The sequence below is a fragment of the Talpa occidentalis genome, unplaced genomic scaffold (genome assembly GCF_014898055.3).
Source record: "Talpa occidentalis isolate TD23 unplaced genomic scaffold, MPIMG_talOcc4v2.1 talOcc4.11, whole genome shotgun sequence".
Taxonomy (NCBI): domain Eukaryota; kingdom Metazoa; phylum Chordata; class Mammalia; order Eulipotyphla; family Talpidae; genus Talpa; species Talpa occidentalis.
The window spans coordinates 11,289,383-11,313,891 of record NW_023601104.1 but is presented as its reverse complement, the minus strand read 5'-3'; the positions used below and the strand labels follow the sequence as shown (position 1 = coordinate 11,313,891).

The following is a 24,509-nucleotide window of genomic DNA, read 5'->3' as shown; positions in this document are numbered from 1 at the left end:
TCTATGGTATTTTGTTATGACAACCTGAACACATTAATAAAACCAATTTTAAAAATCACAGATGTATAAACTTAAAAGCCAATAGGCAGGGCCTCCCTGGTGGCGCAGCGGTTGAGCGCTGGGTTGCGAGGCTGCCCGCGGCCTCTGCAGCGCCGGTTTGATCCCCGGCTGCTCCCCGGCCACCGGAGGAGGGTCCCACATGGCGCGCAGACCTCTCCTGCCGCCCGCTGCTCCCCTCAGCAGTGTACTTCGGTCCTTCTGCCTGCTCTGCTCCCTGCTCTGGCTCTGGTGAATTCTCTCACCCTCCCGCGCTTCTGACTGTACCCAGTGCATGTATAAACAAAACAAACAAATTAATAATAAATAAAACATGTCTCTAAAAAAAAAAAAAAAAAAGCCAATAGGCAATATAAAAGGAATTTTAAAAACAACTGAAATGAAAACATGAAGGATAATCAAAGAACAGATTAGAGAAACAACAAAGAGCAAGATGAAACATTTAAAATACTTAAAATCCAGCCCTATCAGTAATATTAAATGTAATCAATAAAACAGTCCTATTAAAAGTGGATAAAGAAAGGTCCTGAGTAAGGAGGGGGCCCAAAGGACTATGGTGGAGGGCGATCAGTGCCTTGGTGATGGGTGTGGTGTGGTAACATATATCTTAAGAGGTCTGACCCTATACCTCTGAATCAAAAACGGTGTCGTGCTGCTACCTCAATAAAAAATACAGTGAAAAAAATAAACTGAAAGTAGACATTAGAAAAAGAAAAAAGGGATCTCCTCAGTGGCAGAGCGGGTTGAGTGCAGCGCTGTGAAGCTGTCTGCAGCCTCTGTAGAGCGGGTTCAATTCCCGGCTGGCCAGGGAGATTTCCACATGGCGCAGCAGACCTCTCCTGTCTTGCCCACTGCTCCCCTCAGCAGTGTATTTCGACAGTCTGCCTGTTCTGCTCCCCACTGTCTCTGGTAAATCCTCTCACCCTCTCATGCCTCTGGCCTGTACCTCAGTTCTTGTATAAAGAAAAATCTTTAAAAAAAAAAGTTAAGTAAAAAGTCCCCACTCGAAGCTAAGAACACAATTTAAATCTGAGAACACAGAAAGTAAAAGGCAGTATAAAGATAATCCATGCAAACAGAAAATCATCAAGAAAGCCAACGTGGCTCAATAATATAAAGCAGACTTTTAAACATCAGAGATATAAGAGGAACATTATAAAAATGTTATGGGTTCAATTTATCCAGAATACATAAAAATCCTAAATGTGAATGTACTTTATGACACACCTTTTGAAATACCTGAAGCAAAAATTTATAGTACTTAAACAGAGAAACAGACAAATCCATAACTAAATGGGAGATTTTTAACACACACCTCTCTCAGTAACAGAAAGTGTTACAGGCGGGTTTTGTCTTGATTTTAATTTTGCTCCTTTCCTTCCAGACTTGTCTGGTGGTTTCTGATCCTTTTCTGTGGGTCCCCACTGGAAGATGCTTTAGACTTGTGGCAGGCTTTGGGGCCTTGCTCTGGGCCAATCCCATTTGGATGGAGTTTTACCCACGAGGGGACGGGTAACATTGGGTGCTTGATTTAGAAACTATATTTTTTGCCTTTTCTGTATTGTTTCCTAATTGTATTAAAGTTCCTTCCCATTAAAGTCTCATATATTTTGTGCTAATGCGGCGGATGGCAGAACCCACTTAAAATAGGCAGGTTTGCAGGGTTTGGGCAGCCCCTCTCCCTGCCCTGTAACAAAAGGACCAAAAAAACAAAAACAAAGAAAAAAAAAGGAAAAAGGAAAGAAAGAAAATTCAGTAAGGAGACAGAATTGGACAACAATATCAAGCTTATCTGATAAGATTATATAGAACATTAATACAACAAATGTGTAATAATATATATCTTTTACAAGTGTATAAGTATTAATCAAAGTAGTTCCTATGCTAGACAAGCAAAGTCAAGATAAATCTCTATTTCAAAATTTCTAGTTGCCTATTCTGACAAAAGAAACTACAAATCAGTAACTATCATAATTTGTGTAATGTACCTAGAACAATGAAATTTTAAATTCATTTTAAATGTCTAAATAAAATAAACCTTTATATTGCCCTGTATAAACTCTAAAGTCAATTATTTTAATGGGGTAAAAACCTCTGTTAAGGGCCAAAAAGTAAAATTTCAGTCTTTGAAGTCCATATAGCCTCTGTTTTTGGCTATTCAACTCTGCCAGTAGAGCATAAAAAAAATGATACACAATCAACAAGTAAGCATAGCTGTATTCCAATAAACGGACACTGAAATCTGAACTTATGTAATTTTCACATGACAAAATATTACTCTTCCTTTGTTTATGCCAACCATAGAAAATACAAAAATCAATCTTAACTTGCAGGCCATACAAAAACAGACAAAGGGCTAGCTGTGGTCGATGGTCTTAATTTTCCACTCCCTGATCTAAAATTAGGTAAATTAAACAAAAAGCAAGTAGAAAGAAGCAAATAAAGATGAAGCAGGGAGAGGGGGGAAATCAATGAAATAGACAAAAGAGAAACTGAATTTGTGATTTGAAACGCCAACAACAAAAAAAGCTCCATGGCTTCCCTAATAAAGTCTATGAAATATTGAAAAATATCAAACTTGAACAAATTCAGAAAACAGAGACAAATGAAACACTTTACAACTTATTTGGAGAAAAGCAGCAATGACTACAACAACATTAAAAATGATATTATTATGACAAACAGTATTTATCCCAGGTACAGCAAGGCTAATGTCTAATCCCTGTCTCTAGCCTCAGCCCCCAATCAATCAATGTAACTACCAAATTAACAAGACAAAAAGGAGAAAAACACGGTATCTTAAAGGATGCAGGGAAAACATTTAATAACATTTAATAGTCTTTAACTATTTTTTAAAAACAGAAAAGTAGCACTAGAAGGCAACTTTTTTCAATGTGATAAAGGGCATTACAAAAACCTACAACCAATAATCATAGTATCAAAAGAGAGCTACTGATAAAATTTTCTCTAACATCAGGAGATCTGAATGACCACTCTCAAAATTTAGTTTCAACATAGTACTGACAAGAACTCTTAAGCAATAAGACAAGGAGAGAACAGGTATAAAGTTTGGAAAGGAGGAAGTAAAACTTTGTTCACAGACAACATAAGTGCATAATGTCAAAAATGGTGAAGGAATTACAAATTAATAAATGAATTCAACAAAGATCTTCAGATGCAAGATCAATATATGGAAATCAATTTTATCTCTATATACAATCAAAAATTGGAACCTTACTCTACGAGAGTCTAAGATTTATTGTATCTACTACTGTCTTCAGCAAACACTGTGGTATTGGCAAAGAAATAAATAAAAGAACAAAATTTGGTCCAAAAATAGATGACCCATAAATAGTCACTGATTTTCCAAGGCACCCGTGCATTTTAACTGAGAAAGTAAAGTTTTTTTTTTCCAATAAATGATGCCAGAGTACCTGGATATCTGCCCAGAAAAATATGAGCAGTGATAAACTCTCCTCCCCCCATGCCAAACAAAAACAAAGCCAAGCGGGCCTCCCTGGTGAGTCAGGGGTTAAAGTCTCAGCACTATGAAACTAACACCAGCTACTGCAGCATGAGTTTGATCCCCAGCCAGGCAGCTAACCCACATGGCACAGTAGGCCTCTCCTGTCTCACCCGCTCAGCAGTATATTTCAGTCAGTCTGGCTGTTCTGTACCCCACTCTATCTCTGGTGAATCCTCTCATGCCCTGCATCTCTCGCCTGTACCCCAGCTCTTGTATGCATGAATAAATCTTTAAAAATAAATAAATAAATAAATAATAAAAACTACACAACACAATATTAATGAAAGAAATTAAAGATGATTATTAAAAATAAAAAGCTACCTCATGTTCATGGAAGACAAAATATTTTAAGGTGATATAACACTAGCCCCCCCCCAAAACACACTGTCTTATCCAAATCCCAATGGTGCATTTTTGCAGTAGAAAAACTGATATTCAAATTTAAATGGGTCCAAAATTTAAATTTAAATGTCTGAGGTCAAGGGGCCCTAGAAAGCCAAAGTAATCTTGGGGCTAAAAAAAAAAAGGACAAAGTTTAGACTCACATTTCCCAATTTCAAAACTTTTACTAAGAGATATTGTGAATTGCTTAATCAATGTGGTAAGAATACACACACAGACCAATGGAATACAGTCCAGAAATGAACCCTCAATACATGGTCAACTGATTTTTGACAAGAGTGCCAACACTATTCAATAGGAACAGTACATTTTTTTCAACAAATGGTGCTGACAAAACAAGATATAAACATACAAAAGAATAAAGTTTAACTCTTACCTTGTAACATATACAAAATATTCAAAATAGATTAAAGGACTAAATTAAGGGTTAAAACTGTATAGACCTTAGTAGAAAACGGGGGGCAAGGAGGGAGAATCTTTATGACCTAGATTTGGTATTTGGCTCATTAAGCAGGACACCAAAAACACAAGCAACAGCAGGGAAAAAAAAAACAAAAACACAAAGAATTGCATCTCATCAAAATATACAACTTTTTGCATCAAAGGCCACAATAAGAGTCAACTCAAAGAATGGGGAAAAATATTTGCAATGCATTTATTTAATAATGGACTGATGTCCAGAATATATTAAAAAAAAAAAAAAACCCTCACAATAACCAAAATATAAACCAATCTTTAAATGGTCGAACACTTTTTCAAAGATAAAAAAGTGAGCAGTAAGTATGTAAGACTCTCCACGTGATTAAAATTAGAGAAATACAAATCAAAACCACAATGATATCACTTCATAACTACCCGTTAGATGTCTACTATTAAAAAGGAAAGAAAATGACAAGTGTCGGCAAGGATGTGGAAAAACTGGTATCTGTGTACTGTTGGTGTGACTGTTAATAGTGTGGCCACTATGGAAAACAGTAAGGAATTTACTCAAAATATTAAAAATAGCATTACTCTATGATCCAGTAATTTCACTTCTGGATATATACCTAAGAAACTGAAAGCAGTATACTGCACCACTATTCGCAACAGTCAAAAGCTAGAAGCAACCCAGGTGTCTACAGATGAATGGACAAGCAAAATGTGGGTGTGTGTGCACACACATACACAATGGAATTTATTCAGTCACAAAAAGAAAAGTACTGATACGTGCTACAATGTAGATGAATTCTGAAGACGACAGGCAAGTGAAATAAGCTAGAAAGGGACCTCCCTGGTGGTGCAAGGGGTTAAGATGCAACCTAAGAAGCTATCTGCTGCATTAGTTTGATTCCTGGCCACAGAGCTACCCACATGGCACAGCAGCCCTCTCCTGACTCGCCCGCTGTTCCCCTCAGCAGTGTATTTCGGTCCATCTGCCTGTTTTTCTCCCCACTCTGTCTCAGGTGAATCCTCTTACCTTACACCCTCCACAACTCTGGCCTGTACCCCAGTTCTTGTATGTATAAATAAATCTAAAAAAAGAAAAATCTAGAAAGAAAAGAATAAATATTTAACAAATTCACCTATATGTGGTATCTAGAGTAGGCAAATTCATACAAGCAGAAAATAAAAGTAAAAGGTTACCAGGAACAAAGACAGCAGCGTATTATTTAATAGGTATACAGTATCTACTAGAGATGAAGAAATGGTCTGGAAGTGGGATGGCTGTAGGGATGGTTGCACAACACTGTGAATATATTTAATGTCACTCAATTATACATTTAAAGATTAAAATGGTAAAATTTTTACTTATATTTTACCTTTTACAATACTCTCCCACTACAAATTCATCAAAATGGCTAAAATGAGAAAGAAAAAATATACTAAATTCTGACAAGTAATCTCAATTCTTCCCTGATGGGGAGGGAAAAAGCTAGTAAAACTACTTTTAAAATCTATGTGGACGTAGCTAATAAAACTGAACAAATGTATAACCCTAGGGTTGAGCAATTCCATTTCTAGGTATAAGCTTAACAAAATGTACTCACATGTGAACTAAAATAAGAATATTCATAACTGCACTATTTATAATGGCCAAGAATTGGAAACTATCCAAATGCCAATTAGCATTAAAAATGACATAAAACATGATCTATTCTAAAAAGTGGAACACTATGAACACTATATAGCAATGAAAATAATGTATCTACAACATGCAACAAATAGATGAATCTCGCAAATAATGTTAAGCTAAAAGTATCAAACAGAACACATACTTTATTATGCCTATTATATAAACACAATCTTTATTATTCCCATTATATGATCACAAGCCAAAAATTCTGTAAGAGGTTAAGATAATGGTTAACCTGTTGGAGAGAGGAGGAAAATTACAGACGAGGTCTTTAGAGGAGCTTCTGGTGCACTGGTATTTTTTTCCACAATAGAAACACTTGTTATACAATTGTGTTCAACTTATGAAAAATGATCTAGCTATATACCATGTGCCTGTGTGTCATATTTCAACTAAGTAAATCAAATAATTAAAGAGGACAAATACAATTTTAAATTAAAAACAATTAGAGCAAAAGAGTCTTTTTCAATATAGGAATAGCAAAGAAAAAGTGTGTCAAAAAGAAATTTGGTGACACTGGGCAGGGGAGACACAAAGAGAAAAATCATAGCAGATAATTTAGGAATGAAGTGACAAGATCTGAAAAAGAGTGAATAAGAAAAGAATAAGAAGAGTGTAAATCCCAAATACCATAGGAGAACTAGTAAGATTTGGCAGTAGAGTAAAATAAGGAAAAACAAAATAATCAAGGATGATACCTATGTCGTAAGCCCTAAAAGAAACTATGAAAATTGATGGAACTAAATAACAGAGCTACAAAAAATACCTAAGATGGAGTCCTTTTAGAAGTTATCACTGTAAGATGGTACCTAGAATCACAAGGATGGGTGTACTGAAAATAACAGTATATACAGATTAAAAAATAGAATCATTGTATTAAATACCCAAAGTGAGGACTGAAAAGATGTTCTAACTTACAAAGAATGAGAATAAGTAACATCTAAAGAAAAATGAAGCATTTGTGAAATGTTAAAATACTGATAATAAATACAGAATAGGCTGATCAATCTAAGTGGGTCACATATGAGCTTTGAGAAAACAAGTTATAGTAAAATGGGTAGGGAAGGCAGACCACAGGAAATACTAAGAACTGAGTAATCTGAAAAAAATACAGGTTCATAGCAGAACTATTCACAAAAGCCAATATATGGAAATAATCCAATTCTCCAATAATGGATGAACAGGTAAAATGTGGTCTACATGAACAATGGACTACCAGTTAGCCATTAAAAAAAAGGAAATATTGCCATTTGAGACAACATGGACGGACCTTAGGAGAATTATGCTAAATGAAATAAGTCAAAAGGAGAAAGACAAATACTGTACGACTTCACTCATCTGTGGAACATAAAAGAAAGAAAAAGCAAACAAAACCAAAACGAAAACCCTTACAACTCTGTATACGAGAATGATGGTTCCCAGAGGGAAAGAGGATGAAGAGGACAAGGAGAGGGGAGCGGTTGACTGGTGGTAGATGATGACTGGATACTTGGTGGTTAGACAGAGTTGCTTAAGTAAGATACATCTGTACAGTGTTGTTTACTATTACCTCAATTTAAAAAGTGAGAAAACATGGCAAAGGGCAAAGACTACTTGTTAAAGAATATTGACAACAAATAAAAGAATTGGTGGGGGAAGTAGATCTAAGGTAAAGTTTCTTTTGTTTTCACATCTTTTAAATTAAAAAAAAAAAAAAAAGGCAGAAAGTAGAAAGAAATTGAAGATCCTGGAAAGAGCATAATGGAAAGCACCATCCCTCACCAAGATGTCTGATTTCCAAAGAGTAAACTGTTCTCCCCCCTAAAACTACACCACAGATGGAAAAGCTGAAGGATCTATGAATGTTTAGACTGGAATTTTATCTAGAATGTAAAGTCTACTAGGTAGGAACTTCGGTTGGTTCCCAGAAAGTACCTGAAACTAAAAGGTGTTTTTTTTTTTTTAAAGATTTATTTTATTTATTTATGCATACAAGAGCTGGGGTGCAGGCCAGAGATGCAGGGGGTGAGAGGATTCACCGGAGACAAAGTGGGGAGCAGAACAGGCAGATCTACTGAAACACACTGCTGAGGTGGGGCAAGACACGAGAGACCTGCTGTACCATGTGGGTCAGCTGCCTGGCAACGGCTGGAACTTGGGCTGCAGTGGCTGCTGATAGCTTGATAGTGCTGCATTTTAACCCCTTGTGCCACCAGGGAGGCCCCCTAAAAGGTGTTTAATCTTATTTGGTTAATGACTGTGAAAAGAAAAATAGAATTGTTTGTTTGTTTTTTTTTTAAATAGAGGCATGTTTCATTTATTTATTTGTTTGTTTGTTTGTTTGTTTTGTTTATACATGCACTGGGTACAGTCAGAAGCACGGGAGGGTGAGAGAATTCACCAGAGCCAGAGCGGGGAGCAGAGCAGGCAGAAGGACCGAAGTACACTGCTGAGGGGAGCAGCGGGCGGCAGGAGAGGTCTGCGCGCCATGTGGGACCCTCCTCTGGTGGCCGGGGAGCAGTCGGGGATCGAACCGGCGCCGCAGAGGCCGCGGGCAGCTTCGCAACCCAGCGCTCAACCGCTGCGCCACCGGGGAGGCCCGAAAAATAGAATTGTTAAAGTGAAATAAACAATTTTTTCCCAAATGCTTTGAAAAGTCACACAAGAGGTTAAGGCCTAATTCTGCCCTCTACAGTAACTTAAAAATGGTAGAAGCAAACATACAAAAAGGGAGGGCAAAGAAACAAATTTCACGTTATAGGATATAAGCGGTCATCAAATAATGAAATTAGCTGATTCTAAAGATTAGTGAGACAAGGATAGCAAAAAACAAAAAAGAACCACATGATGACACACACATAGAAGTAACAAGAGTTCCCACACACTGCTGGTGGACGTACAAACTGGTACATGCATTTTGAAAGACTGACAGCACATGGTCACTACCCCCATCAGACCTGATGGAGAGAAGAAGGCATATGTTCAACTGGCTCCTGACTACGATACTTTGGATACTGCCAACAAAACTGGGATCATCTAAACCGAGTCCAGCTGGCTAATTCTAAATATAATTTTTTCACCATTTGAAAAACAAACTCTGGCACTATCCACATTTTAATTTTTTATGTTTAATTTTATAAACATACACCAACAACCCTTCAACCCAGCAATTCTACTTCCACATATATAATGAAGAATTAATATATTTGACCACCAAGTCATGTACAAAAATATGTTTAACAGCTTTATCACTAATAAACAAATATTAGATACAATCTAATGTCCAAAAGGAAAATGACAAGTAGATTCATAGAGGGAGGCAGAAATAATATAAAGATTTCCTATTTGAATGACTGCAACAGCTAAAACAAAAGAAAAGCAGGTTTTTAAGGTGAAAACAATTGGAATTAACAATAACAATGAACATTAAAGGTAGAATTCTAAGAGGTAGGGTGGTCTAGAGATCTGGAGCTAAGAAATCAGTCAAATCTACAGTAGAGATATTGTTAGTATTCAAAATAATAAATATTACTGGGAGCACAAGTCAAAGTCATGAGTAAGACTATAAAAACAATCCTGGGAAATACTATCATTTAATTACTGGCTGAATATATTAAAAGGAACCAATGAACATGATTGAAAAAAAATAAGGAAAAAAATCACTTTAAGAGTCACATGGATGTTATGCTCAAGAAAGAAAAAACAGGTTCAACTCTATCTTGTTCATGAGAACCCGCTTCAAATATAAAGACACATAAAGATCCATGAAGCAAAAAGAACACAATGGAATTCAACAATTCCATCCATCAACAGAATATAATTATCTTTTTTTTTTTTTTTAAAGATTTATTTATTTATTTATATACAAGCACTGGGTACAGTCAGAAGCACAGGAGGGTGAGAGAATTCACCAGAGCCAGAGCAGGGAATAGAACAGGCAGACTGACGAAATACACTGCTGAGGGGAGCAGCGGGCGGCAGGAGAGGTCTGCGCGCCATGTGGGACCCTCGCCAGCGGCCAGGGATCGAACTGGTGCTGCAGCAGCTGCGAGCAGCATCGCAGCCCAGCGCTCAACCGCTGCGCCACCGGTGAGGCCCAGAATATAATTATCTTCTATTTATAATGTTAAACCACTACTTCTAACAACAAAGGCAATGTCAAGAGAATGAGCAGGCAAGGCACAAACTGGAAGACAATATCTGCAAAGAAACATCTGATGATTACCTAAAACATACAAAGAACTCTTAAAACTTAATAAAAAAATTTTTGATTTAAAAAGTGGACCACAGGGGCCTCCCTGGTGGCGCAAGGGATTAAAGCGTCAGCAGTGTGAAGTTGCCTGCAGCTACCTCAGCACCAGTTCAATCCCCGGCCGGGGAGATGACCCAAGTGGCGCAGCAGACCTCTCCAGCTGCTCCCCTCAGTAATGTATTTCAGTAGACCTGCCTCTTCTGCTCCCCACTGTTTCTCGTGAATCCTCTCAGCCCCACACCTCTAGCCTGCATCTCAGCTCTTGTACGCATAAATAAATAAATCTTTTTAAAAAAATTAAAACTGGGGGCCTCCCTGGTGGTGCAAGGGGTTAAGCACTGCTCTGTGGAGCAATCTCCAGCAACTGCAGCAGAAGTTTGATCCCGGGCCGGCCAGGGAGCAACCCACATGGCACAGCAGACCTCTCCTGTCACGCCCGCTGCTCCCCTCAGCGGTGTGCTTTGGTCAGTCTGCCTGTTCTGTTCCCCACTCTGTCTCTGGTGAATTCTCTCACCTCCCGCGTCTCTGGCCTGTGCCCCAGCTCTTTTATGCATAAATAAATAAATCTTTAAAAAATAAATAAAAAATAAAAATAAAAAATGAGCCACAGATATCAATAGACATATGGACTGATACTCCACATCATACATCAAGGAAATGACAACTAAAATGAGATATCATGACACACCGATAAGAATGGCCAAAATCTGAAAGCAGAAACCACCAAATGCAATTGAGGATGTGGAACAACAGGAAAACTCATTTATGGCTCTTAAAAATGCAAAATGATACAAACACTCTGGAAAACATTTTGGCAGTTTCTTACAAATCTAAACATTTTCTTATCATACAATCCGGCAATCATGGTCCTTGGTACCTACCCCAGTGAAATGAAAAATTATGGCCACACAAAAACCTGGATATTTACAGCAACTTTATTCATAACTGCCAAAACCTGGAAGCAATCAAGATGTTCTTCTCAAGGTGAATGAATAAACTGGTATATCCAAATACTGGATTATTCAGTACTAAAAAGAAATATGCTATCAAGTCATGAAAAGACATGAAGCAAGCTTAAATGCATTATAACTAAGTGAAAGAAGTCCAAATGAAATATGAAAATGATACATACTATATGAGTCCAACTATATGACTTTGAACAGGTAAAGTTATGGAAGTGATAAAATGATCACTGGTTGCCAGAAGTTGGGAGGAGGAAAGGATGAACAGGTGAAACACATAAGATTTTTAGGGCAATGAAAACACCCTGTGTGATATTGGTTGATACATGTCACTACAGATTTGTCCAAACCCATAGAATGTACAACAGAGAGTGAACCCTAATGTAATCTGTGGACTCTGGGTTATTATGAAGTGTCAATGTAGATTTATCAATTGTAACAAACACAATGCGGATCGGGGAGGGGATATTGATAATGTGGGGTGCAGGTTATATGAGAAATACTCAATTTTGCTGTGAATCTGAAACGGCTCTAAAAACATTAAGTCTCTCAATAATAAAGTTCAAATAAAAAAGACAACAATGTATCTGACTATTTTAACATGTAATAAGTCTCAGGTTGGTTTCAGTAGGTCAGTTTATGAATTACACTATCCAAAGAACAATAAACCCTCAATGACAGATATAAATAAGAATTCTGTGAACCCCTCTGTGTCTCATTTGGGTAAACTGTTGTCGTCATCATCCAGGGCTCATTTCTCTTCCCTTTCCCAATTAAGCAAGAGTTACCCACATATGTTACCAAGGAATAGTCATGTATAAATTAACAAAATTCTAAATCTAAAAGAATGAAAATTCCCATTCTGATACTCTGCCTACAATTCTGGAACCTGAACCCAAATTAAAGAAAAACGAACTGTCACTTCAAAAAATGTAAAAACAGTTGTGGTACATTTTATAGTGGTTTACATTTATCAATGTCTAAAGTGAGCAGTTCATACAACCAATATGCTCAACCCAAAGTCTCCCTTTTATCTCTAAGAATGGAAAAATTGTTACCAACCTTTCAGAAACCTCTTGTTTCAACTGAGGAACTTCAAGTGCTGAATCAATATCCATGAAATCAAGAAAGTCTCCTTTGATATTAAGGGCTGGCTTCTCCAAACCTTTGCCTGATGTTTCCTGGCTCCTCAACAAAGAATCAGAATCACTCAGCGGCATCTCTGACCCCTCACCTTCTGTGAGACGGACACGGGGACCAGGAGAACTGGGAACACTAGTCCCCTCTTGGTCAGAGTTATTCTTTTGCTTTCCATCTCTCTGGGGTTTACTATTCAGTCCATCATCCCGGAAGCCTTTAGCAAATGGATTATAATCTATTTTCAACTGGGTAATCTGAATGTTCTGATAAGCTGTTACTGCAAAGAATTCAGTCTGTGGGAAGGTAAAAGTGTGGACACCAGGACCATTTAACTGTATCACTTCAGTAGCTTTTTCTGCAGGCACCAAATGAAGCCTGGGCAGGTAGCGATGCATAGAGTGCAAGATGATATGTCCTTCTTGGTCCAGTGTATTGTTGGTAAGTTTGAGTTTATAAAAAGATACTGGTTGATGCATCCAATAATGTCCTGTGGAAGGAGATTCTGGATGAATAAAAACCCTCCCCAAAACATGGGGCTCAGCTTTTCCACTGGGTTCCCACCAACGACCATTCCACTTGTAACGATGGTTATCCACAGGAGATATATCCATAACAAGGATATACTTCATATTTGAATCTAAACCTGTTATCCAATAACGACAGTAAGGAAACATGCGTCTTCCCTGCTTGGTCAGAATCATCTCTGTGCTTCGATGATAGAATTCATTCCACATACTATTGTTATCCAAGGTGACAGTGATTCCTCCCACAGTACAATCAGCTGGAAGGCAAATCTTCCCTTTAGATTTTCCAGATGATGACACACTGCTAGCCAAAGCACAGGCATCCCGATTAGTAACCAAAATTCCTTGATCAGTTTTGCCATTTCCTGGCTGCTTAAGGATGACAAAAAAGGTAGGTGCGGCTCCTGCCACTGATCCACCATCTTGATTAGCCAATATAATCTGCTGTTTCTCCTCCATGATTCCAGTGGGAGATCAGTAGTCAGATAACTGTAATCACCACATAATCACAGTGGCCTTTGAAGCCTAAAATCAAGCACAAAGCAAAAAACAAAGATCTTTAACAAAAAACTTTCATCAAGTGAATATCCACTCTGCTAACAACAAAAAAATAAACATGGTTGTCATCCCTAAAATATATTCCTAAATTCTTGTTAGACTTTGCTTATAACTTTCTTTCAAATCACTGTAAAGATACTCATTCTGGGATACTTATCTTTTTAAATTTCTTTTAATCTAATTAGCTAAATTACACCCTAGTCCTCCAGTAATTCACTATAAACACTATAATCTCATAAGACAAACAAAAGTGTATGCTTATTTTAGAAAAATTACATTAAGGTTTTTTTTTTTGAAAGATCTTATTTATTTATACAAGAACTGGGGTACAGGTCAGAGACTCGGGAGGGTGAGAGAATTCACCAGAGACAGAGCAGGGAGCAGAACAGGCAGACAGACCAAAGACACTACTGAGGAGAGGTCTGCCATGCCATGTGGGTTTCTCCCTGGCCGGCCAGGAATCAAACCAGCGTTGCAGAAGCTGTGGACAGCTTCACAGTGCTGCGCTCAACCCACTGTGCCTCCGGGGAGGCCCGAGGTGTTTTTCTTTGGTTCCACAGCTCAGATCTTACATTGAAAAAATTCCAGATGGATCAACATTTAAGCCCCCATTCCTTTTCAAGGTCTCAGTGCAATTTATTTTTAATTCTTAAAGATATCCTGAGAAAAGTGTTTTTATAATAATTAGAACACGAAACTTAGAAGCCAGTAAGACAAAAAAAGTTTTGATAAATTCAACATTATTTTTAAGCCTGACAAAAACTATCAAAGCAAAATCAAAAGCAAATGACTTACTGGGAAAAAAGTATTTACAACTTTCATGATGAAGAACTCTTTTCCCTAATAGAAAACAAGACCAAAAATCAAACACAAAAATGGGCAAATGACTATGAAAATGTACATAGCCTCAGAATACAAGAAATGAGAACTGACCTAAGCTGAAATACTGTTTACTTTCAGACTGTAAAAATCTTTAATTTGGTAAAGGTGTAAGAAAAGATAGATAGTGGGCTGTAGGAAAAGTCATGACGTGTTTTTTCTGTTTTCTATACAAAAATGCATCATGACATTTCCGACAACCCAGTGTTATACAGGCATACGTACAACGTCAAGCAACATTCTCATCTAATCATTTGCTAAGAGTTTAAGATGACGGGCCTTCCAGGTGGCGCAGGGCTTAAAGACAGTGCTATCAAGCTATTGCCAGCTACTACCGCACAAGTTCAATCCCTGGCTGCTTCCCAAAGCAGCGTATTTCAGCAGATCCTCCAGTTCTGCTCCCCACTCTGTCTCTGGTGAATCCTCTCACCCCCCACACCTCTGGCTTACACCCCACTTCTTGCATGCGTAAATAAATAAATCTTAAAAAAAAGTATAAGATGACATCTGAACAATGAACAACTAGGAAACACCAAACTACAAATGCATATATCCTGTGAAACAGTGGTTCTTCTAGGACTTTACCTTAATACACATGCATTAGTACACAAAAACCCACGCTAAATGATATGTACAAGATTATTCTCTGCATTTGCATTTATAACAGCAAAACACTGGGGGGTGGGGTGAAATTCCATCAATAGATACTAGTTAAATAGGTGGTGGAACATCCATTGAGTGGAATATTATGCCGCTATAAATTAGAATGCATAAACTTTATGGGCTCACACAAAATTATCCACAGAATAAATTAAGGTCAAAATGTTCATAAAAGTTGTACATTATTATGCTCCACTACTTTATAAATGTTTTCTTAAAAAAAAAAAAAAAAAAAGCCAAAGTGGGCCTCCCTGGTGGCACAAGTGGTTAAGACACAACCTATGAAGCTATCCACAGCAGCCACCACAGCACGAGTTCAATCCCTGGCCAATAAGGGAGCTACCCACATGGCACAGCAGACCTCTCCTGACTCAGCCACTGCTCCCCTCAGCAGTGTATTTCAGTCAGTCTGCCTGTTCTGTTCCCCACTCTGTCTCTGGTGAATCCACTCACCTCCACATTATCTCTGGCCTGTACCCCAGCTCTTGTATGCATAAATAAATAAATCTTCAAAAAAAAAAAAAAAGCCAAAGCACATGTATATATTTACTTAACATATCTCTAACAGGCAAGGAACTTGTAGTACCAATACATTATATCCAGGAAAAACTGGATATGGCTGTGAAAATAAAAAATTTATAAATATCAGAGTTTGTATCTTGTAAACATACAACCTACTCAAAACATAATATTAAATCAGTTAAGTCTTAAAATTTACAAAGAAATATTCCACATAAGTTATATGATTCCATTTAAAGGAAATGTCCAGAAGAGAATTATTTATGAAAACAGAAAATAAATTCATGGCTACTAGGAAAGGTGGAATGAGATCGTTGGAATAACTGCTAATGTTTATGGGTTTTCTTTGGGGATTGATGGAAATATTCAGGAACTAAAAATCACCGAAGTTATATTCTTTTAAAAGGTGAATTTTATGTTGTGTAAATGATATCTCAATAAAGTTATAAAGACAGTATTCTGTCTGCCCACCTGTGCCTATGCAGGTGCTTCTTTTCACCAACTCTCTCCTCTGCAGGGCAGCAGCCTCCTGCCTGCCCGTGATCTGTACCTGCCGGGACTTCTCCTCACTGGCCTCCCTCAGCGGAGGCCGCTCTCCTCAAGGCCGCCCGCCTGCAACCACGCAGGCCTCTCTCAGCAAAACTGTCCCTTTCTGGGCAGCTCCTCCTGCCCATTTGTGTCTACACAAGAATCTTTTACTAATACTTCTGTCCCTTTCCCTAATAAACCTCCCCTTTAAATATAAAAATTATAAAAAAGATCTCAAAATTGTTAAATTCCACTGATGTGCTAAATTTCCTAAGTATCCCACATAATATTATAATCATCTCCAATTAGTTTTTATACAGGAAAGGGAGGTGCAATATTCCTGTGTAAATCAGTTGGTAATTTTGATTAATCAAATACAGCCACTTATTGATGTTCTTCATTTTAATTAAAGTTTGATTTTACCTTTCACCAGAGCTACTGACAAACAGCAAAATCACATCTGATTTTTACTACTCATACAGAACTGGCCAGAAGAACCCTGACAAAAGCTCCAAACTTTCAAAATATTCATTAGTCCAAGGATAAGAGATACTTTAAAAATTAAGACTTCAAAAGGTTGGGGCCTCCCTGGTGGCTCAGGGGTTAATTCTCAGCACTATCAAGCTGTGGTCAGCCACTGCAGCATGAGTTTGATCACTGTCCATGGAGCTGACCCGCAGGGCGCATCAGACTTCTCTTGTCTGGCCCTGAGCAGTGTATTTCAGCAGATATGCCCGTTCTGTTCCCCACTCTGTCTCTGGTGAATCCTCTCACCCCCAGCACCTCTGGCCTACACCCCAGTTCTTGTATGCATAAATAAATAAAAATAAATCTTTAAAAAAAAAAAAAAAGACTTCAAAAGGTTGACTATTGGGGCCTCCCCGGTGGCGCAGCGGTTGAGCATTGGGTTGCGAAGCTGCCTGCAGCCTCTGCGGCGCCGGTTCGATCCTCGGCTGCTCCCCGGCCACCAGAGGAGGGTCCCACATGGCGCGCAGACCTCTCCTGCCGCCCGCTGCTCCCCTCAGCAGTGTACTTCGGTCCTTCTGCCTGCTCTGCTCCCTGCTCTGGCTCTGGTGAATTCTCTCACCCTCCCGCGCTTCTGACTGTACCCAGTGCATGTATAAACAAAACAAATAAATAAATAAATAAAACATGCCTCTATTTAAAAAAAAAAAAAAAAAAAGGTTGACTATTATTTCCTAGTATGGCTAGATATAAAAATAGCCATTTTCTAAGACTACAGCACTGATATCCAGAAATAAACAATCTCTGATTTCAAGTTTATTTTTAAAAGACAGATCAAATTTAGGGTGGTTATTTTCAAATGCTTTCTTAGTTTCAAGGTAATTAAGTTTTACTGATTTCCTAAGACTAAAAAGTATAGGTAACATTCTATCAGAGGTGGATAAGAAAAAGTAAACAGACCTCTACAGTGGTGTGTAACTAAAACAATACAAACTCCTAATTTTGTATATAGTCCATAAAAGTTCAACGTTTTGTTACAAATCACCAACTACTTTTATGTTCATAAAAGAATCTTTTATGTAAAAGATACTTAAGTGCATTTAAATGTGACTAAGAAGGTAAAGCACTACCTGAAACAAATATATTAAAAGTTTCAGAAGTTCAAAACATTTTCTGTAATATAATAATTATAATTTTTAGATGACTATAAGTAAAACTAAGGCACAGAAGTTTTAACCAAAGTTATAAAAATTATAATCTTTTAGAAATTAATCTATGAAGTATCAAAGACTCAAGTGACAGAAAAACCAGTGTAGTATTTTAGACTGCAATTGAAGTAAATTTTAGAATAGTTTCATATATACACATTTCAAATTTTTCTTTTGCCAAAACAAAAAAATTAAGTGCAAGAAATTCAGATGGCCCCATTTAAATGCTGTACACAGGTATCTGATTTTTCAATTAAAGGTGAAAATGTAAGCAGACAGGGAAAAGTCAGAACGTTCACATTTATGATTTGTCTGAGCTCTAGAAAATGCCAATCAAGTTATTAATGAGTTGAGCAAAACGCATAAAACCAAAGACCTAATTTATGACCAAAACAATATGTATCTTGAGTAATATACTGCTATCGGTTTAGGAACAAAAACTCAAATTTTTTTTAAAGATTTATTTATTTATTTATTTATACAAGAACCGGGGTACAGGCCAGATGTGCGGGAGGGTGAGAGGATTCACCAGAGACAGAGCGGGGAACAGAACAGGCAGACTGACTGAAATACACTGCTGAGGGGAGCAGCGGGTGAGACAGGAGAGGTCTGCCGTGCCACGTGGGACCCTCGCTAGCCGCCTAGGATGGAACCAGCGCTGCAGAGGCTGCGGACAGCTTCACAGCGCTGCGCTCAACCACCTGCGCCACCAGGGGAGGCCCTCAAATTCTTATATATAATTTCTTTAAGCATATACTATATACTTAAAGCATATGCTTCTGGGATACTATACCGGACTTTCTAATCAAAGTGTAGTCAATTCAGCGTATTCAGATGCTTCACACACGTGTCATTCTATAATCTGATAGAACTTCAACCAACTGCAAAAATCAAATGTACTTTTAGCAAAAGCTGGGCCACTCACAAAGAAATAAATCTTCTTCTAGCAAGATCCTTAAAATACTGTATTTGGCCCTCTAAAAGCTTTAAGAAAGATCACAGTTTGCACATATACATTGGCAGACACATACATTCAAGTCACATATTCAGCTTTTCAAGCATTTACCTACATACATTAACTAAAATAAAGAGCAGGGGAAACCAAGTTTAGTTGTGGCTGGGAAATAATCTAACATTTTGAAAACGTCACATTAGAAAGCACATACACACACACCCCAGCTTTCACAGAAAAGTTCTCAGGTAATATGACAAATTCCATAATTTGCTACAATTTCACAGCTCCTACTTCAAACATCTATTCGCACCAGTGACCAATTGAAGAAACTTTTACTAAAGTGATGACCCTCATAAAACTTTAAAAATATACTAGTTTTACTAAGTAATTACCTAATTCAATTAGTTCAGTGACATACTGTGCTCCCTCCCCCCCCCAAAAAAAAAAAATCCCAATCAGGGGACTCCCTTAAGGTGCAGGTGGTTGAGTGCAGCACTGTGAAGCTGTCTGCAGCCTCTGCAGCATGGGTTCGATACCAGCCAGCCAGGGAGCTACCCACATGGCGCAATGGACCTCTCCTGTCTTGTCCGGGTCTCCCCTCTGCAGTGTGTTTGGGTCAGTCTGCCTGTTCTGTTCCTCGCTCTGTCTCTGGTGAATCCTCTCACCCACCCGCACATATGGCCTGTACCCCCAGTTCTTGTATAAATAAATCTTTTTTAAAAACCCACCCAAATCAATATCTTTACTTTAAAAACACGAAATAATCAATTATGATCAATCCTTTCTGAATGTTTCCAAAATTGCTAAAAAAAAAAAACCCATAACCTTTCATAAAACAAATGCATTACTGTAAGGTAGGCACCAAGACAAACGTTTGTGCCTTAATATATTTAAATTAAACTAATGTTTCTGAAACTTAAAATTGTAACAGGGTCTAATTTCCATACTTCCCAATGTACAATGGGCCTAGAAATTTGAAAATTCTTCAGAAAAACAGAATATGTATATAATCAGCAGCAATGGTAGCAAAGTGTAGCACAACCAACTACCTGCTCTTAATCTTCAATAGGTTAATTTTACTAATTAAATAAAAGGTACTTGTTATTTATTATTAGTAAGCACGCACTTCGAGCCAAACAATAACCCTGGGCATTTTACATCACTACAAATATTTCAAATATTACCTGAAATGTTTTAGGTTTCAACCGCTTGCAATTGCATTTGCTTAAAACAGTACTGCCTCTTTCTCTCACCAGATAACATTTATTATTGGCTTGGGAAGCATTTTCAATGTCTAGCCCTTAAAACTCAGGGCGAGCAAGCTCTCAGGTCCCTGCAATTGCAGAAGTAGAATTTGAAGAGCTTTTATGCAGAAATTAACTGTAATCAAAGAGCCATGCTGCCTAGGAGTATGGCACGATACCCAGAATCCTGAATTACCTCAAGTCCCAAGCACGTGTTTTCAGTTCACTGAACTCAACCCACTCAACCCACACAAACGCTGACAACAACTCTTTGGCGGCAAGACGCACTAGCGCTTATCCCATACCCTCGGAAGCGAAAAAGCCTCCTGCCAGGCCCGGGAAGAAGCGGGCGCCGTCGACTATCCAGGGCCCACACACTCTCCGCTTCCCAAGCGCAGCGGCCAACTGGCCGAGACCACGTGAAAAAAAGCCGCAAGGAAAGCTCTTCCGGGGAAGAGGAGCCCGACAGATCACGTGCCGCCGGCCGGAACCCGCCGATCACCCGGCCGGGTCCAGCCGCATTCGGTTACCGTGGAGACAACTGAACCTGCCACCGGCCCTCCCCGGCCAGCCCCCTTCCCAGCAGCCGTCACGCCGCCTCCAGGCACTTCCCTGCAGCCAGCCGCGGCGTCGTGCCCCGGGCGAGGAGGCAGCGCAGTCGGCGTTTGCCAGGAGCTGCGCCGCGAAAGCCTGGCAAGCTCTGCTCACTCGCGCGGGCCGCGCTCGGTGGGTTCAGGTGTTCTCCTGATCCACGTGTCTGCTCGGGCGACGCGAGCCCTGCGAGAACGTTCTTCCCTTTGAAGAAGCCGTACTTCGGCTACTCACATTGTTCTGCCACCAGGTTAACCGCTCCGTTCAGGCTCCCTCCAGCCCGCCCTGAATCCCCACCCTCTCCACCTCACACATCACCAGGAGAGCCCAGAGGTTCCAAAGGTAAAGCAAAAACCTTCCAGCAACACACCAGCACTTTCCATTCTCAAGCCAACTCGCAAGGGTCCCTCACTTCTCCATATTCTTCACACACAAGCTCAATTTCGCCACCCGGTACTAGGAGCGACTTCATGACGTCCCAGACCCACCTACCACCGAGGGCAGTGACCTACTTGGCAACTGAGCAGAAGCGAAGGGCCTCACAAGCAGACAACTAGTAAAAGGTTGCTCTGCAGCGAGAAAAAGAAAATAACACCTGCTCTTCCCACCTGTTTCCCCGCCCTCACCGCTGCACTTGAGAACCACCAGTCTTTTGTTTACCAAGTTCCCACTCCCGTGCAGTTCACTTCCTCGCCCTGCTGCTTTATTCAACGCGCGGTTCTGCCTCAACCAACTTGCCCGGAAATTCCGAGCGAGAAGAGACGTTTGTACAGGTGTCAAGTGAAGCGCTGCACACAGCTCACTAGAAAGGCGACGCCTGCCCCGTTTCCCTGGGAGTTTGGGAACCCCGAGACCTGAACTCGGACACACAAAGCACCCCAGCACCGCCTGCGACCCGCGGCCCCGCGCCCGGCCGGCAGCACCACGCGGATCGTACCATGCGGCGCGGGCCCCACGCACTCGAGGGCAGGGCAGCGCCGGAGACGCTTCTCACCCCGCCCGCCTCGTGGCCGCGCGCTGGCGTCGATGCTCCCGGCCCGCCGGCCGCGCGACGCGGAAGTGAGGCCGGGGGCGCGCGCAAGGTGACATGCGCAGGCTCGCTCCGGGGCCCAGGCGCGCGCGCCAAAGGCCGCCCCGCGCCAGGCCCGGCCTGGCCGGGGCGTGCGAAGATCGCTCGGCGGAACGCTCCTCACGCCGCTCAGATCCACAAGAGCTTCAAACTCTCGAAAAACTCCAATCGGGCCGGCACTAAAGCGACGCCCCCCACCCACGCCCGAGAGTTACCGTGCGGGGCGTGGCCGGCCTCACCCGGAGTCCTTCACATCCCGCCGGGGGCGGGTTATTCTGCGCGTTTCGCACACCGTGTGTCCGCTCCAGCTGAAGAGCCTGCGCGCGCACCGGGCGTCCACGTCACCGCGCACGCGCTCCAACCCGCTCGGAGCCCGCCGCGCAGGCGCAAGAGGAGGCGCGAGCAGCACCTCCCTCGCCCCTCCCCCAACACCAGGAGGCCAAACGGCCCCAGAGCAGCGACAAGACCCTTGGGACCCGCCCCTGGAGCTGAAGCCGCCGCCTTTCCGGGTCCCAGCGGCCGAGAAAAGCCTGCTGAAGGTTCCAGAGTCAAGAAAAGCGGAGCAGAAGGGAAGCACCCATCAATTCCCTCGGCCTCACACACGAAGCCGTCGTGAAAACTGCGAAAGCAACGCCAGCGGGCTCGCTCCAGCGCGCCTTCCCCGGCTTCCCCGGGCTCCCCGCCGGCCCCGCCTCTGCCGCGCCCAGCCCCACCCACACGGGGCTCCTCAGCCCCCGGTGCCGCACCGCCCGGCCGACGGAGTCGAGATCGTCCTCCCCCGCGTGCCGAGGGCTGGACAGCGCCCGGACGTCGGGAAGCCTTGGAAGACCGTGGGAGACGGTGATCGAGTCTGCACTACCCCCAGCCGAAGCATGCTAGGAAGGAGACCGCAAACCTCACTCCCCAGTAGGAAGGGAAGAAGAGTTGCTGTTAACTCGCCAGATACAAAGATGAAAGAGGTCCTGGGGAAACAGTAAAACGTGGAAACGAGAATGTTGCACAATAGGAAGTATTATCTCAGCTTTAGTGCTTTGTGCTTGTGTACTCTATTTTTATTTGATCAAGATATTTAAACTGTGAGGTACACAGAAAAAAAAAATCACCTAATATCTTTGTTATATGTAAGGTTGAACTAGGAGCGTATTTCTCCCAACCAAACCATCCAAAATTACCTTTCTTCTTCCCTGCCCCTTACCAGCCACTCTTTCTTCTCTGCTGCCAACACTCCAGTTTAAAGTGAGAGAAAAGAGGTAGATCAAAAGTAGTAAGAGAAGAGAAATTGTGGGCCATCTTTCCAAATTGTTTTTTCACTCTCAGAATTACTGAAAACCTACTACATGTTAGATGGCTTTTGTACAGAACGCTAGGAAGGAGGAGAATGAGATTAAGAGTCAACAAGAGGAGGCTTACAGAAGCTGATGTGAGCGTGGCTCCAGGCATGCTAGGAAGGGTCTTCTTTCTCCTAATTCTGCTCTTCCTGAGGAAATATCTGTCACCATGAGGAGAAGATGAGCTGGAACTAGTAAAGCTGGGAAATTCGTAGGCTAAAGTTTGCAGACTTCTGTAAATCGCTCTGAAACCCTCATCCAGGCACTGCCAACAGGAGCATCACCAGTGCAACAATCGAGTAATCCCCAAGGTCCTAGGTTAAACTGAAAACTAACAGTTTCTTCGACTCCTTCCTCCTCTCCCCTGACCCTAAGAACCTCTCTCCTGGAAAATGTTTGTTCCGAATCTCCCACTTCAAGAATGCCTTCATCTCAAAGATATTACAGATTCCTCACACCAGATTTCCATTTTTTGAGGCAGGAATAAAATTCGTGTTGACTTAGCATGAAGGCATCTGAGCCTAAGATGTGAATGCTGACTGGTTAACCGTCACATTCACAGTGGCAACTGCATCCCAAATGAGACAAGTTAAACGTTGGCTCTCTAACTGGGAAATAGGTGCGGACCTATCAATGGCCCAGTTTTGGTTTTACATCATACTAGCACCAAGTAACTACCTTTTCTCTCACTCTTTCAATTAATCTCTTAGTGGTAACATTGCTTTTAATGCAACTTCACAAACTGGGGTTCTTGGTTGTATTCTTTGCTTATATGAGAACTTCTTTAAAAGGCATCCTAAAATAACTCAGATTTTCAGAAGGCCAAGCAAACTAACTTGTAGAACTGATGCTCCTGAATTCTACCTTACTATTGGAATTCTCCCTAACAATTTCAGTTATTCTACCTCACTGGTCCAGCTAACACAATCTTTCCTCTTGATTTTCTGTGGTTCAACTTTCACATTAAGTTTACTAAATGTTAGTGAGGTGGTGACCAAGAATGCATGGAATATTAAAATATCTAGCCTGAAAAGTATAGATTTGTTCCAAGATTGCTCTGTAAATACAAAGGTCCTGTTCCACTTATATGCATATTTTTCATATGTAACAAATATTCCATTGCCGCAAATAGGCTGAGGATAGGGAAGACTTGCCCCTTATGCACTGTTCCCATGTTTATACTAGAACTCCAAAGAGTTGGCACATCTTAACAGAATCCACCCCCAAGACAAACTATATTCCTTATCCAGTCTATTCAGATTCCACTTTCTCAGTTCCAGATTCTACTGAAGACATCTCTCTCTCAAGTAACTAAAAGAGAAAATGAAGCCATCACCACCACCCAAAAAACCCTGGGTTGTGGTCTTGTTTTATATTATCTTCATTTAATACAATAAAGACCATTCTTAGACTAAGAGCTACATATAGACTGTGTTACAAAACAGGTTTTTTTAAAAAAAATAATAAAAAGTCCTGCACTAGCCATAAAAACTTGTGTTCTTGGCAAAGATGGATAAAAGAGGGACTCATACAAGACTTACACAAAGTCC

The 24,509-nt window shown here is 40.6% G+C and overlaps 2 protein-coding genes across 18 annotated transcripts in view; one reads left to right on the top strand and one right to left on the bottom strand.

Moving 5' to 3' along the window:
- Positions 1–24,509, bottom strand: part of MGA (MAX dimerization protein MGA) — a 131,476-nt gene that overhangs the window by 67,495 nt on the left and 39,472 nt on the right. For 7 of the 17 annotated variants that reach the window (XM_037502264.2, XM_037502271.2, XM_037502268.2 and 4 more), the window contains exons 1-2: positions 21,847–21,963; positions 12,354–13,480 (exon numbers count right to left, since the gene is read on the bottom strand). In XM_037502264.2, coding sequence (XP_037358161.1) covers positions 12,354–13,414 — 1,061 coding nt within the window. In that variant the 5' untranslated portion in view covers positions 13,415–13,480; positions 21,847–21,963. Of the gene's footprint in view, positions 1–12,353; positions 13,481–16,042; positions 16,067–21,499; positions 21,524–21,846; positions 21,964–24,509 lie in introns of those variants that run through there. The other 10 variants (XM_037502274.1, XM_037502275.2, XM_037502266.1 and 7 more) reach the window with 8 other exon arrangements.
- LOC119239546 (nascent polypeptide-associated complex subunit alpha, muscle-specific form-like) lies at positions 20,124–22,608 on the top strand. Its single transcript, XM_037504140.1, has 3 exons — positions 20,124–20,136; positions 20,286–20,697; positions 21,765–22,608. Exons 1-3 carry the CDS (start codon positions 20,124–20,126, stop codon positions 22,606–22,608), a joined length of 1,269 nt encoding a protein of 422 aa, XP_037360037.1.

Coding starts and splice junctions, on each gene's coding strand:
- LOC119239546 (XM_037504140.1), top strand. Junction 20,698..21,764: donor ACTCGCGCGGGCCGCGCTCG/GTGGGTTCAGGT, acceptor CACGCCGCTCAG/ATCCACAAGAGCTTCAAACT.